This window comes from Protopterus annectens, chromosome 2.part0 (genome assembly GCF_019279795.1).
Source record: "Protopterus annectens isolate FY-2018-M chromosome 2.part0, PAN1.0, whole genome shotgun sequence".
NCBI lineage: Eukaryota > Metazoa > Chordata > Ceratodontiformes > Protopteridae > Protopterus > Protopterus annectens.
The window spans coordinates 205,371,539-205,388,273 of NC_056728.1; the positions used below are offsets into that span (position 1 = coordinate 205,371,539).

The window sequence follows — 16,735 nt, forward strand, 5'->3', positions numbered from 1 at the left end:
TCCAAATCTTCAAGCGCTCGGCCTGTCTGCATGGCTTATACCCCAGGGTGGATATCAGGCCACCTTTCAGCAAGCAGGTTCTGTATATCATTAAGAAGGCTAGGAGGCCCAGCACCCAGACATCCTGTTCCACAAAATGGAAAGGATTTACTGCCTGATGCCACAGTAAGGGTAAAAGCAGCACCCATGCCACTCATTTTGGTTCTGGACTAGCTGGTGGAGCTAGTTCAGAAGGGGTTGTCGTACTCCTCTCAAAATTCATGCCTTAGCTATTTCTGCTCATTCCTCAACAGAGCAGTCTATGTTCTTCCATCCCCTGTTAAAACAATTCCTTAGAGGGGTGTCACACATCAGACCTCCTGGAAGGCCACCCACTCCAGCATGGGACCTGAACTTTTTCCTGGAAAAACTGACTTTGCATCCATTTGAACCAGCTGCCTCAGCAGAAGTGAAGCACCTCTCTTGGAAGACTGCCTTCCTGCTGGCCATAGCCTCAGCCAGGATGGGTTTCTAAGCTACAGGCTCTCATGGCCATTGAACCTTTCATTATTTTCCATGCAGACAGGGCGTCTTGTAGAACCAACCCCTCCTTTATGCCTAAGGTGGTGTCTGACATGGCCTTTAATCAGGCTATCCATATCCCTGCCTGCTTTCCAAACTCGCAAAATAGGGGAAAGGATTTTCCATACATTAGATGTGCACAGACAGCTTAGATACTGTCTGGATAGGACAAAGTCTTTCAGAAAGACTGATCAGCTGCTTCGCCCAAGGGAAGAGGGGAAAACCTATATCCAAGCAGTCCATTTCTAAATGGATATCACACTGCATCCATTTCTGCTACTCCTTTCATGGGAAGATATCTCCCAAATATGTCAGAACCCATTCTACTAGGGCAGCATCAACTTCCACTGCCTTCCTTAGAGGTGTTCCTATCAAGGATATTTTAGAAGCTGCCACCTGGACATCAGTTCACACCTTCAGAAAACACAACTGGCTATTTTCTCCAAATCCAAGGCAGGCTTTGCTTCAGCAGTCCTACAGGGCATTGCAGCTTCCACTTAAAGCAGTGGAAGCCTAGAATCTAGCTCCATTCCTTCCTTCCACCCTACTTTTTAGCTTTGGGAATCTTCCCACAAGGGATGACTGCAACAGTGAAACATGAAGAACATAGTACAGTTGTGTACACTTAAAGTAAATGTAGATGTTCAAGTGTATTCACTGTTGCAGTCCTGTTTTCCTCCAACCTTCCCCCTCTTCATTTCTATCATAGCTAATGGCCTACCCCAGGTTGGCCACCTTCAGGCCTTCTTGGCAGGGCCTCCTATAGGTTGGGGGCATGAAAAACTGATGAATGGCAATGGCTGCCTCCCTTTGTAGCCATGATGACCTGACATCAGTCTTGGGCAACCTACAGCCGGCACAGGAGGGAAATCCATTACTCTGTTATTCGGGCCGGCCAAGGGCTACCCAGCAGGGATAACCCACAAGTGATGACTGCAACAGTCAATACACTCAAACAACTACATTTATGGTAAGTGTACACAACTGTACTTTCTTGTTTATCCTTTTGAGCAGTTTTTGAAAATATGTACTTATGAACATTGGTTAAACATTTTTAAGTACACTTAAACCTACAAAAATAATGTTTATAATTTGCTCACTGCTCAGAGATATATTTGCAAGTTTGAAAATAATTGTTTACTTGGTTTAAGCATTTTCTTTCTTTTTCTGCCAGTTTCTAAAGATTCAACTCCATCAGAGGATGTATGTTTTGACAGTTATACAGGGCTGTATCATGCTGTTGGCAAGGAATGGGAAAGGATGTCCGAATCCGGCTTCAAACTCTGGTGTAGATGCTTGGGGCTGGGCAGTGGCCATTTCCGATGTGATTCATCAAGTAAGTATCTGAATTTGAGCTTTATAAAATGTTATTTCTTTTGGTTTTATTTAAAGAAATGTTTACCATGAAAAATTAGGAGAAATAAGTGAGAATAGTGTTTATTTTAGTGTCATGGTATGACACAGTTACATGGTTGATTATCACGTGTGCTACATCCCATACTCCTGAAATAAAATTGTTCACTGTTTAACATTCAGTCCAATGTCATATCTCCCCTTGCCAGCTGAGGTTGCCATTCGAAACTGCCACTGCTGCTTGTTTTGGCTGTGTGGCTAGAGGCAGTCTTAGTAATTTAATGAATGGCAGATGTTCATATTAATTACTTTGTGAATGGTATGCATCATGAATGGGAATATAGCAACGGGCAGATGTCCTCCCATCCAGCTTGACATCTAGGCTTTTAGATGCTGTATGCATGGACTGGTCTCTTTGGCATGCTTGAGACATTAGGCTGATGGCAGGTAGGTAAAGGAGTAATCTACAGCATTCTTATTTTTTTTTTAACATAATGAAGGCATTTGATGGTTCCCATCAACACAATTTCCAGACCAGTAAATACTACTGTAGGGATTTTTTCTGTTATTTTTATTATCACGTTTGCCTAGATAGTTTGTTCTAGTAGCAATTTTGAGAATTTATTTTTGGAATGTCTGTTCACCTACATATTCCAAGACTGACTAATACCATCCACTGACAACATTGCCAGCAAGAGTGCTTGTAGCAGATAGATCCTGGCAAAGAATTTCCTTCTTCACTGTTTCTCGTCTTAGGCAGATCACCTTTGTAAGTACTAGCAAGGGTCTTTCTCATTTAAGAAAATGCTCTGAAATGGAAAGAGAAATCTTCTAGAATAGTGGAAGTTGATAAATCGAGGTGACTCCTTATACTCCACATCATGTGCAAGGACTTTTTCCTTTGTGGAGCCTAAGAAATTTGAAGATAATCGCCATACAGAAAGGTGGGGGGTGGGGACGGGGTGACAGGAGAATTATAACCTGGGAAGTTGTTTTATTGCTTAAGTTATGGAGACCCTGTCAGTCCTACAATGGGTTTTGAAAGCCGAGGTTATATCCACACAAGCTTATAATGTGGCTATGGCATCTACTGCTGTCAAAACTCCTTTGTGTGACAGTGTGGTAGTGTTCTTTACTAGTCAAACCTCTCCATTTAGTGCTCTTGTACCACAGTGTGATGCCAGTTGTCAGATGTCCACAGCAAGCTAGCAATGATGCCAAACCATGGGGAAGGAATTCTAGGATAGCCCTGCCATATTTGTTGAGAAGATGCCTGGCCTGTCTGATTCTGATTTTTTTTATCAGTAACTGCTCCCACAAATGTTGAGACCTTGCTTCTCTACCCTCCACCACCACATTACTTCTACTGCATAGCTTTACTGCCTTCAAGCATTTTGCATGTTTGTTACATGGGGGAAGCTTGGGCATCCTTGCATTAAGAGAGTGCACTGTGGCCCATCCATCCTACCTACAATGGTGAGTGTGAGGTTGTAAGTAGTGGGCCAGCTATGCACCATGCGGAGCAGCCTGTACTGCCTGGATCCTTGTCATAGTCATCTTGTCAAGGGGAGGAGGTGTAGATTCTCCCACACACCACTTTTGCCAGCTCAGCAATGAGGTCTCTGCCTGTGCCTGTCTTGATGTAGCACATCCCCTAGTTGCTTATTGATAGGTTGTTGGCCCTGGGTCCTGGGTTTCTCTCATGTCTGCCCTGACATTTATGGACTATTGAAACTTTGCAGAGACACTTTTAGGCTTCCAGGTAATTCTGATGTACCATTGGGTATGTGGGCTACAACTGCCAAAAGCACATGCTTTATGATTGGGTTTGCTGTACAGCAAGTGGAGGAGGGTGCTTTAATTATTTAATACTCTAGTCTGAGGATGAGGCTTACTAAGTGTGTGTAGAACTTTCAGAATGTGAGTAGTTCACTAAATTCAGGTATGATAAGCTGCCAGTGTGTTAAACTCTGGTATGATGTACTGTAAGCATGGCTTTGCATGCAGGTGCAATGCACTATACAAGCATGGCTTTGAATGCCGGTACCGATGGACAGACACATTTCACTGTAAATGCAGGCATGGAGCAATGTAAGCATGTCACTAAATGCAGTGGAGATGCACTGATGCATCTTTTAGTGCTGTGGCTAGATATACTTGGCTGAGACAGTATGTGTGTTTACACCTCCAAATCTTGGATCCTACCCAATTCATCTTCATGAGGGGCAGATCCTGCCCGTTAAATATGGTGGATTTCTTTGAAAATCTGACCAGGACCCCTGATGAGGGCATATCTGTGCACAACAGCATACCTCGACTTGGCAAAGGCTTTCGAGACAATCCCACATTCAGGCATTACCAATAAACTTAAACTGAATGTAAAACCCTTAATTGTAAGATGGGTTGCCAACTGGCTCACAAACCAGACACACACTGCCGAAGTGGGTGACTCCACATCAATCTGCAGACCTGTTACCAGCAGGGTGCCACAAGGGTCAGTGCTGAGCCCCCTACTGTTTGGTATATACTTGTCAGAAGTTCAGGTCAAAACTAAAGGGTTGTGGCTTACCGAGTTTGCAGACGACTGCAAATTAGGTGCAATCATTGAATCCCCAAATGATGTCAGTATACTTCAGGAGGGTCTCACATGGACCAGTGACTGGTGTGTATTAGTCACAGTCTCAAATTGAATGCAGAGAAATGGATCATCACTCCCTTTGGCATAGACAGTGTCCCTTCACACTATCAAGTCAACAATACCCTAAGTACCCATGAAATTAGCCCCAGTATAGAGTACAACACCCCTTTTGATATGTACCTCACAAGACCTCTACAACAACTGGAAAGGCCGCAGAAATACCTCACAAAGAGGATTACTGGCCTCAAACAGATGCCCTATGCAGACCATCTCAAAAAACTCCAGCTTTACTCAGTCGCACATCACCTACCCAGAGGTGATCTCTGCCTAACATACAAAGCTATGTCAAACCCAGAGCTGTTGGACATGCTCCACTTAAAGAAATCCCAATCCCTCTGAGCTACAAGCTCTAGGGACCTAAATCTTGTCACCACAATAAACAGAACATGTCAGAGGGATAGATTCCTGTCCCAGAGACTTCCCACACTCTGGAATAGACTACCTATCTATATCGAACAAAGCTCCTCATTAGCACTCTTCAAGAAAAATCTTGATGAATGGATGGGAAATAGGAAATTCACCCCGGGGATCACCTCTGTGGCTCTGCTCGACTGTGGCACAGGAAAATAATTTTCTTGGGTGGCAAAAGCCAGGGTACCTTTTTGGCTGGGCTTGTATAGGCCCCATTGCCAATAGCCTAGTACCTACCTATGAACCTGTGATAAGGGACCTGGGATCACAGGTTTACCACGACCTTAACTTCAACCACCACATATCTGCCGCTATAAGGAAAGCTTTCAGTGTAGCTCACTTGATTAGTAAAGGCATTGCCTTGAGAACAAAAGAATTTATAACCCCCCTGTATGCGGCACTTATCTAGCTCATAATTGAGTACAACGCCTCATTCGGTAAGTACTATAATAAACATCTGCAGCAATTAGACCTCAGAGGTTTCTGACAAAGATGATCAAGGGCCTCCTGCATGTGCCTTACATGGCTCGACTAAAGTCGCGGTCACTGTACTCCATGTCATATGGACGACTTAGGGCGATTTATGCCTGGCCAACAGGGCAACCCAAGACCCAAACCTAATGGTCTTACCGCATATCTATAAATCAAATGGGTGTAGGGTTACACCCATTCCAGGGACTTAAATATGACCTGTGACTTAAATCTGTCCCTCCAGCATGCCCTATTCATCTCCCAGTGACACATATCTGGAACACGCCACTAATTCATGTGAAACAGATCACTTTGATGACACTGTTTGAGAAACCTGGACGAGTGGATGGGGCACTGTAAATTCTTACTGGGAATAGTGCCCACAACCCTCCTGGACATGGGCAGTCATCTCTAAATGCAGTCTTGGGTATTTACTAGTACTTCTAAGGTATTTCATGGGTTGAAATGGCTAGGCTTAATATGACCTCCAGCTCAATAGCCTAGTAATCTCCTATGATCCTGTAACAGATTGAGTGAAATGGGTATTGAACTAAGTGGCTGTGTAAATGGTGGTGATTGGCATACCTGTCAACTGTCTCAGATATTCACAGAATGTCCAGATTTTTGCCTCATATTTTTGGTTTGTTCCTCATAAAATTTGCGATTTTCTGGATATTTGTGGCAAATCATTAAGGACTTGAATTCAATAAATGACGGGTGTTTGAGTTTCAGACTTCATACCGTTCAAAAAATGCATGGTAGCACAAGACCTTTTTCTAGCAACCTTCCAAGGTTATAAGAGCAATATTTAAAATTTGTCCCTATTTTTGGGACTTCCCTTCCTTTATTTTTGGATTTGTCCAGATTTTTGTGCAAAGAGTTTGAGAACTATGGTGGTTTGTGAAAAGGGTGGTGCTTTGCCCTGAGGACAGGAGGCTTTAGTGTTGACCAGAATTGTTTGGGATTTTGTTGATTGTTTTGGAACTTTTGAAAGTGGCTTTGTCAGGTTTGATTTTTCTGCTAAGCAGGAGTTGTACCTTAAATTTTGCCAGTTTTGTGTTTTATGTCTGACGCACGTTTTCCAGTCCTTCACTTTTTGTACGAGTCACATGGTATTTTATGAGGTTGGGGGCAGGGTTGCTTTTACTCTTTATCCTAATAGGACCTAGTTGGTAAGTTTTACGATGTTATAAAACATGTCTGTACCTCCTGCTTTCTTATGTTGTAGATAATTTCTTAATATGTAGCCTGAGGGAAGAATTTCCTCATGTTTGGAGTTAAGATTTTAAACTGGTTTCTGTGGATGCAAGTGTCTCTATAGTGTATGCTGCTATGCATGCATGTAAGTCTGGTAATTTGCAGATACTTTGTGGATTATGATTCATGAAAAGTAGGCTGTGTTTAGTGAAAGGACTACGAATCTGAGTGGGTAGGATAGAAGTGATGTATTGGTGCATGGCTTGTTGAGATGGTCCAGGGTTGGGGTGGATATCACCTCCAAGGACAAGAACAACTGAAGAGTGGTTGTACTAAGTTCATTTTCTGTATTTATCTTTGATCTTTGGATTATATACATGGGGTTCATGCGTCTCTCTTCTGTGTGCTTCATGAAGGACAGCGATGTGATAAAGGCTGGGGAAGGTTACATGGTGAGACTGTGCTGAGTTGGAAAACAGATGTGTTGAGCTTGGGGAGTGGTAGTGAGTTGGGGATGTAGTGTTGTGTGGCTGGATGTAGTGAATGCAAGTAGTGTTAAAAGAAGTATGGTGAGTGTATGATGAACTGGCATGGTGTTAATGTGGCTTAGGTAGTGGATTGAGAGTATGAGAGAGGGGCGGCTAATTTTAATGGGGAGAGTGAAAATGTATGAGAGGAGTTGCTAATGTGAATGGGGAGAGTGAAAGTGAGGTAATCAGTAGTGAGCTGATTGGTGTTTAGGAGATGGTGGGTGGGGTTAGGAGATAGTGGGTAGGGTTTGGATAGTATAAGTGTTGTAAAGGAGAGGGTGTTTGGGAATTGGGGGTAGGTGAATGGAGTGGGTTTCATCTGGCTGTAATGTCATTTTGAGTTTTTCTGTATACAGTGATGATTTTGCAAGCTGGTAAGGTTTATAATACAACCTGTTGTTTAGCAATAGTTACTGCATTACTGGGCTGACAATATTGTTTAGTATAGGTGTTGTATAAACATTTAACTATTGGAGGAAAAAAAAATTTGAATGGACAAATATTTAGGTAACAGCAAATCTGCAGTACCAGGCAGACAAGTTTTTCAAGTTTTATTGCAGGTATGTGAAACATTGTGGAGAAAGTTAAAAATAATAGCACATCTGCAAAATTTAGCAGACTAGCTATAGCTATAAAATTGAAGTGAAGTGTAGCTGATATAGTAGATGGACAGAGCAGACAATTATTTTTAATGTAAAAAAAAAAACAGAAAAAGGGACAGTCTAGATAGAAACATTACAAACCATGGACAGGAGGGTATATTTCTGACTACACCCCTAGGACAGGTGTGCATACCTCAGATGGACCTTAATGCATATATGGATGAAAAAATTCCAAGCAAACTAAACAGTGCAGTGCTAGAATCTGGAAGTGCAACACCTGTGGCATTTGGAACTAATACTGAATGTATCCAGTGTTCATGTATCTGATATGCTGTAATAGTATTTAAATTTTATTAAGAGTAATAGCTGCACTCTGTAAGGCCAAGAACACAGCTTTGATGGCCCCAAGTAATATCCTGGAATGCTTCCTAAATAGCCTGAATGAAGTATGACCTACCAGCGCCACTGGAGTCACTGTTCAATTATAGCCTCCGAACAGACTGTCATATGAATGGAGGACTGCAATTGTTCTCACTCTGCACAAAGGCAGACCATCAACAGGTCCTGTGAACTCATCTTGGGAAGTGTCATCAGACCCTTCAATGAATATGACACCCTCTTCATTATGTACCTGTCTAGGCACATGTATCAGCTGGAACTTCCACAGAGGTTCCTCACAAAAACAATACACTGCATGAATGCAATGTCTTGTATATATTGCCTTAAAGCTTTATCTCTATACTCTTTTCTACAGACTGCTGAGAATTGATCTATGGCTGGCATAGAAGGCTTCCTTGGGTCCCTCTCTGATGGACCTTTTGCATATCAGAACTTTCAGATCTATGGACTTAAACTTTGTTAGACATAAATAGAACATGTTAGTAGAACTGGTATACATCTCAGAGAATTCCCATTCTCTGGAATAGATTCCAATCCATGTGAAGCAGCTGCATTCCCTAACCCTTTTCAAAAACAACTTGGGCCAGAAGATAGGAAATCAGAAATTCACCACTGGGCTGGCAACATGCATCTGTGAATGACAAGATGCAGCCATTATATCATGCCCTAATGTACTCTCTTCAGAATAATCTCTCGGGTACAAAAACTTGTGGGATAAATTTGGTGGGTTGCATAGTTAAGCTTATAAAAGTCCCGGTGGTAGTTAAACCAACTACATACCTTTGAAGCTAATACTTTGTTGTTACATTGCTTTTAGTTTTCCTGCAAGTTTAATTTAGTTAAATAATTTATCTCTTACTTACGCAGTGACATTTCAATAACTTTTTTATTTTAATTCAAATGAAATAGATGTTTGGCTCTAGCCCAGATTGAGACTGATAAAGATCTGCTGAGTAGCCTGTCTTACTGGGCAAGAGTCTGTATTACAGCTGCCTTAGGCTGTCTTACTGCGGTTAACAGGTGGTGCGAATTCTGAGAAGTCTGACATTGGATTAAATGGTGGGCTTTATTCACATTTTTGCTTTGTACCTCAGAATGTTTGATTTTTAACACTGCAGTGAGGATTAGCCGTAATGCCAGGCATTAACATTTTTTTCGTTTGCACATAAAGCATATAATTTAGCACCTGTGTTTTCCCATGTCTGACTTCAGAAGAGCTTATGTAACGTTTAGCGTAAATGAAGTTTGAGCGCTGTGGTGAATATATTAAGAAAGATAGGCACCTAGCTGATGTGTATTGAATGTGTTATTTCATGGTGCTTCCCAAAGCTGTAGGTTAAGATGGAAGTCATGGATAGACATGGAGGAGATCAGTGATGGAAATACAGAAATAGGATGAGGTGCTTCATAGGAGTACTACCCTGGTGCAACTACCATAGGAAGTATCAGTACTGTAATCCAATCCAGGTTGAGTTGTATTGTTCTGTATATGATAGGACAGCATCAGATGTTACCAGATTAGTACCAAAAATCTTAATAAAATACTTTTTTTCTTTAACTCACCTAATGTAGAATGGTGCCATGACAACGGTGTGAATTACAAGATTGGTGAGAAATGGGATCGCCGTGGAGATTCTGGTTTTATGATGACATGTACCTGCCTTGGGAATGGAAAGGGAGAATTCAAATGTGAACCCCGTAAGTACTTCAATTCTGTTCAAGGGAAGATGCAAGAATAGTGTTTTTCCCCTTCTGTGACTGAAAATATATATCGGGTGATGTTTTAATAATGGTCAGAGTTTCAAAATGTAGATTACAGTTTGTGCCAGGAGTGTCTGCCTCTACCCAAAGTTTAAAATTCAGCTAATGCGAAGAAGAAAGAGGCATTAAACTAACCAGATGAAGGTAATGTTGTTTTGCTCTTTGTTTTTGATCATGGCAGGTGTGTGCACACGGTTCTAAACATAATTATTACATTTTAGAAACAGCTTGACCTTGACAGTGAACCAGTTTAAACCACTTAGTTTGCCCTTAAGTGATCATGCTTCTGCTGTGACTGAGTGAAAGGTGAACTTGTTCTCACTTGTTCAGCTCCATGCAAAGGCTTTACTGGACTGCACACTGTCTAATGGAGTAATTAATGCCTTGCTCCTGGACAGCAGATCTATTCATTTTTTGCTCATTTGCTGTCTCTGCCATTAACTGTTCTTTAATTGTTCCTTTTATTAATTATATTCCTTATATTAACATATAAAACATGTTTTTGAACCAGTTTGCTGAGTGCGTCTGTAAAAGGTCTCACAAGTAAAAATATTTTTCCTTCTCTTACATGGTAGAGCTGAAGCACTAGTAGTTCACATTTGTAGGAGATACACAAATAAAAATTAACTGTAAAAATTAAGTTGGTTTGTTCAGTCCCCTCAAGCACCAGGAAACATGTGTTTTAATTACATCGCTAAATGAGTATATCTTAGTTTGACCGTGTTTGGGGCCATCTTTGAATATTGCTACTGGTTTTATTATGAAGGAAGGTGATTTGATGCTGGTCTGGAAGATGAGATTATTGCTGGTCCATTACCAAGTTGTATTCTTATTGCATTCTTTTTGGCTGTTTCAGTACACTACTGTATGTTATGTTTGTGCACTAGAGCACTCCACCCTACTCTGCTGCAAGTGGTGCTGCACAGTTGCTGGTTAGTGTTTTTCAGTAGTCACCCTTGGAGTGACTGGACAAACTTCAGTGTTTGGCCACTGACTAACATGCATGTTGAGCATTTCATTATAGCTGTATTGCTGAAAGCTGTGTGGTGGTGGTGGTGTAAGATTGGCATCATTTGATAGCTGAATATTTTATTACTACATTAGACAATGGGCAAACGAGCATTCTCCAGCGGGGTATTAATGTACAAGTAATGCCTGGTGAAAGACTCTGCAGCTTCACTGCATCTCATTAAGCCACTGTGGAGCTTGGACTGAGGAAACGGAATGACCACTATTATTTTACATTTGCTAAGCAGCATTTTTGCTGTTTAGCAAGTGTAAAATGTAACAAAATAAGACTAAAAGGTATGTGTGTCTGTGTGCGACTGCATGCGTGCATGTCAGTGAGAGTGAGCGAGCCGTTATTTTACACTCGCTAAGCAGCGCTTTTGCTGTTTAGCAAGTGTAAAATAGAGAAAAAAATGCAGCATGTGCGCATGTATGTATGTGAGAGAACGATCGTGTGTGTTTGTGTGCATGTATGTAAGTAAGAGAGACAGGGATCATGTGTTTGTGTGTGTGAATAGGTGCATGAAAGCAGTGTGTGTGTGAGAGAGAGATGAATGGAGAGAGAAAGCAAAAGTGATGTGTTAGTGAATATATGTATGTAAGCAGAGGAGACAGAGATAGTGTGTGAATGTGTGTATGAAAGCAGGGGAAACTGTGTGTGTATATGTATGTGTGAAAGCAGAAGCGACTATGTGTTTATGGGAGAGAGAATGGGCTGTATGTAAAATTGTTTCACTTATATTTTTTAAGCACTGTATTTTTTTATATATATTTGATGTAAAAATGCTTCCTCCAATACCATTAACACATACTACAGCAAGTTTGAAACAGTAGGCGGAGGAACTATTTTACGGTAAAAATATATATAAAAAATATAATACTTAAAAAAAAAAAAAAAAGTACGGAAGTAAAACGCAACAATTTTACAGCAAGCCTATTGTCTAAGCACAGTAATGTCCACCAGGGTGTGTGTTAATGTGTAATTAATGCCCTTCCAGGGGTGTAGAGGCCCTCTGCCTGTGGTGTCGGGCCTCATAACATCCCCTGGGTGGATGTTAATTACACATTAACACACACCCTGTCAGGCATTATTGCTTGCTTATTTCCTCTAGGTTGAGTGTATTCGCATTGGACCTGTCAGTGTTAATGCATTACTCCCAGCTGAGCAGTTTCTTTTTGCTGTAGTAGTTGCTAGTACCAGCTGTATTGTTTTCACATCATGCGTGTGTGTTTGCAATTAGCCATTTTTAGCTACTCAGAATTAGTTGTACCTTCATTTAGCTTAATTCCATTTCTGTACCCTGTACATAACCAGGTAATGAATAGTATGGTCAGAGCACTTCCTGCATGCAAGACCCATCTGGGTAACATTTGGTACTCGGGCCATGTGGGAACTAGCATATGCCCACAGACTGTGAACTTCTGCTTGACAGAGATATCTCCAATCTGAGAGGTGGAAGTAACAGTGCAATCTGAGGCATCACTCTTGCCCAGTAAGATCGCCTGAGAAATCACACACTACCCCCATCACAACTACACTAAACTAGCTATGTTAAGGCTGTAAAAAGACACCACTAAGGCAATCTTATTAAGTGTAGGCCTCCTCATTTGATTGCCCACCACATCACCATTCTCACATGCAATAAAGAATCACCAGGAGTTAGATTGTAGTTGACAGTTGTCTTAATATGTCAAATTCTAAGTAAAAGCATGTCTTCGTAGGTGGTGACTTTGTTGTCAGGCACACTGACTCCACACTCTTAAGACTAGATAAAGACAGGGTTACATTCAGCCACCTAGTGACAGGGTCCATGAAATCACAAAGGCTCTAAAGCACATTTCACTAGACAAATATGGTTATGATCTAAGGCAAACACCAGTCTTGAGTTCTTCCTTCATCCAGAGTAATGCCAATATACTAAGAAAAAAAAATATTTGCTTGAACAGTTTTAGTAGTTGGTGTCATTCTTTGTGCTAGCTTGAGGCAAGATGACAGTTCAACTTGCTTCAACAAGGATAATCTGTGCACCCCTCATTCTAAGGCTATTGTGTTATTAGCTAAAGCCATTAGTGCTTCCATAGTGCCTTTTTTGGCAGAATCTAGTTAATGGACATCCCAGTATAGCAAATACCAGCTGCAGCATGGACCATGTCATGGTGGCTGTTCTAAGTAACAAAGTGCTTGAACTTGAAGCTGTTCTGCAGATTGAGCACTTGCATATTTGTGTATTTGGATTTTACATTTATTGTCCATTTAAGCCTTTTGGAAACTGCAGTAGCGTTTCCAGGTTTGTCAAAGACCTGTTGTCCCAATACCTATAGACAGATCCTCAGAGACCCACAAACTGAACTCTTTGAACTCAAGCTTGCCCTGAAAAAGACACTATCAAGCCTGCAACTGGATGCCCTCCATAACTGTGGAGCCACCTGTACCAAAAAATGCCTTTATAATGGAATGTGATATTTTAATTTTCCCTTAATAAATTGGAGCACCCCCATCTCCAAAGTTGTCTATGTCCTTAGATTATTAGACTTGCAGTGGATTTAAAAAGTGTACACACCCCTGTTAAAATGCCAGGTTTTTGTGATATAAAAAAATAAGACCACAATAAACCATTTCAAAACTTTTCCCACCTTTATTGTGACCTGTACAGGTAAATCGAAAAACAAACAAATCTGTTAGGGGGAAAATATAAAAAAAATAAAAGTATAATAAGCTGGTTGCATAAGTGTGCACACTCTTAAACTAATACTTTGTTGAAGCACCTTTTGATTTAATTGCAGCATTCAGTCTTCTTGGGTACACAGCTGCCATCAATTAAAGAGACTCTGATTAACCCCAAATAAAGTTCATCTGTGTTAGGATTTTCCTGACATTTACTCAGTTGCCTGCGACAGCAAAACCCATGGTTCACAGAGAGCTTACAAAGCATCAAAATGATCCCATTTCTGAAAGGTATCAGAGCAGGGTACAAAAACATTTCCACAGCATTGGATGTATCATGGAACACAGTAAAGATAGTCATCAAAAAGTGGAGAAAATATGGGACAACAGTAGTGATGCAAAGAACTGGATGTCCCTCCAAAAGTGATGGAAAGACTAGATGAAAATTGGTCATTGAGGCTGCCTAGAGACTTACAGCAACACTGAAGGAGCTGCAGGAATTTCTGGTAAGTACTGGTTGTGTAGTACATGTGATAATCTCCTATATTCTCCATATGTCTGGGCTGTGGGGTAGGGTTGCAAGACGGAAGCCTTTTCTTACACAGAAAAACATTCAGGCCTGGCTAAAATTTGCAAAACAGTACATCAGTCTCCCAAAAGCATGTGGGAAAATGTGTTGTGGTCTGATAAGACCAAGGTTGAACTTTTTGGCCACAATTCCAAAAGGTACGTTTGGCACAAAAACAACACTTTGCATCACCAAAAGAACACCTTCCCCACGGTGAAGCATGATGGTGGCAGTATCATGCTTTGGGGTTGCTTTTCTTCAGCTGGAACTGGGACTTTAGTCAAGGTGGAGGGAATTATAAACCATTCCAAGTACTAGTCACTTTGGCCCAAAACCTTCAGGCATCTGCTAGAAAGATGAAGAGGAATTTCACCTTTCAGCACGACAATCACCCCAAACATACATCCAAATCAACAAAAGAATGGCTTCACCAGAAGAAAATCAAAGTTTTGGAATGGCCCAGCCAGAGCCCAGGCTTAAATCCAAAAGAAAATCTGTGGGGTGACCTGAAGAGGGCTGTGCACAAGAGTTGCCCTAGCAATCTAACAGAATTGGAACACTTTTGCAAGGAAGAGTGGACAAATACTGCCAAATCAAGATGTGCCATGCTGATAGACTCCTACCCATGAAGACTGAATGCTGTAATTAAATCAAAAAGTGCTTCAAGAAAGTATTAGATGTTCATTGTGTTACCCTGCTGCAGTCATCACACTTGGGTTATCCTGTCGTCAGGCGGTCCCGCAGTCGGCAGGAATTCCAAAGTCTTGGTCCGGCGTCAGATGCTGTCGCCTCTTCCCTGACACCAGTGTACCAGGGGTATATATAATGAAACCGATGCCATTTTTTCCAGTCTTTCTTGTTGCGCGGTGCCCGAAGCAGAAGCAGTTCGCAAGTGCCGGTCGGCCGACTCCTGAGATTTTCAAATTCAAATTTCAGACCGAAGTCTTCTATAAAGCTAAGTACCCCGTTGGGGAAACTTTTCTTGCCTGAGACCAATGTCAGAAAAAGTTAACAATTGTATTTCTTGTGGGAAGCAAATACTTCATAAGGATTTTCATTCTTATTGCATACTTTGCCTAGGCCCAGACCACAACGTCACTTCTTGCCGGTTTTGTGCTAGGTTTAATAAGCGTACTATTAAAAGACGCTTTGATTTCGCACGACACTACTTAGGTAGGAAATTTAACTACACCATGCCGTCGGAGCAACCGACTACCGGCGTGCACAAAAAACGCAGGGATAAGGACAAGACAGCCCTAAGCCAGATTCCGAGGCCTCGGCTGATCCGGTCTCTGGTTCTCTGGTCCTCAGTGAGGCTCGGACGCAGCCCCTGACTACCGCAGATCTGGAACCCGAGACCGCTACAGAAATTTTGATGGAATGTACCAGGCTGACGCAGCCTTTTACTTCAGGCGACTTTGCTTCAAAAGATGGTGCTACAGAAACACCATTGGTTTCTGAAGGTGTTTTCAGACCGACGACTCTCACCATTAAAATGTTTTCTAAGTCGAAGACGACTCCTAAATCTAAAAGGACTGCACTTCAGTCTCCTGTTCAAGGCCCTATGCATAAGAAACAGATGCTCAAAATGGCTGAAGATTTGATTTCTTTAATCAGGGGTTCACAGCCCCCTCCTGACAAAAGGCCTAGACAAGAGGAAGATTATGCTTCCTCTGAGCAAATGTCCATTTCTTCAGACTCCTCTTTGGACCAATACTATTCCTTCCCTCCTTATGAAGATTCTGATGCTGAGGACTCTATTCCCTCAGCTTCTCCTCCAGAAGACTACTCCTTTGGGGAAACTTTACACACTATGAGGGAACATTTTCACTGGGAAGGTCAAGACTACTCTGATTCAAAGAAAAGGCTCAGAGTTTCTTTTACTCCCCCAACACAGACCACTTGCCATCCCACCAGTTTTGGACATTGTGGATGATGTCCATTTAGAATCCAGTTTAAACCCAGACTCTCTACCTCCTGCTCTGGCTAAGCCTGACAGATACTACAGAGTGCCTGATTCCCACAAATTTCTGTACAAAAGCCCATTAGCTGACCCAGAGACTATCTTTCAGGGTCCCAAGGGGGCTAAGGCTTCTATGGCTAAAAACCCAGTACCTTCTGAGAGGGATTCCAGAGCACTAGACAGGTGGGGGAAAAAGGTTTACACCTCAGCTACATTAGCTATGAGGGCACTGAATTGTCAATTTCATATGCTTAAGTATCAGCAATTTCTAATCTCTCAGTTAAAGCAAAGAATAACCACTCTCCCTCAACAATCTGAATTGAAAGAAGTACAGGATCTGTTGCATGCCACTGAGCAGGTGGGCAAACAATACCTTACAATGTGGGTTTGATTCTTTGGAGGCCTCCTGCAGAGCAGCTGTCATTGGGTCTGTTATACGTAGGCATGCTTGGTGAAAGGAACAAACTCTGCCTGATCATGTTAAAGCAAAACTACTAGATGCTCCCTTACAGCAGGATGTTCTTTTTGGAGTTAAAGCAGAAGAAGTT

The 16,735-nt window shown here is 41.7% G+C and overlaps 1 protein-coding gene across 1 annotated transcript in view; it reads left to right on the forward strand.

Moving 5' to 3' along the window:
- FN1 (fibronectin 1) overlaps positions 1–16,735 on the forward strand; it is a gene marked incomplete in the record, with an annotated part of 4,425,379 nt that overhangs the window by 3,762,518 nt on the left and 646,126 nt on the right. The window contains 2 exon segments of the mRNA XM_044060668.1: positions 1,736–1,897; positions 9,795–9,920. Coding sequence (XP_043916603.1) covers positions 1,736–1,897; positions 9,795–9,920 — 288 coding nt within the window.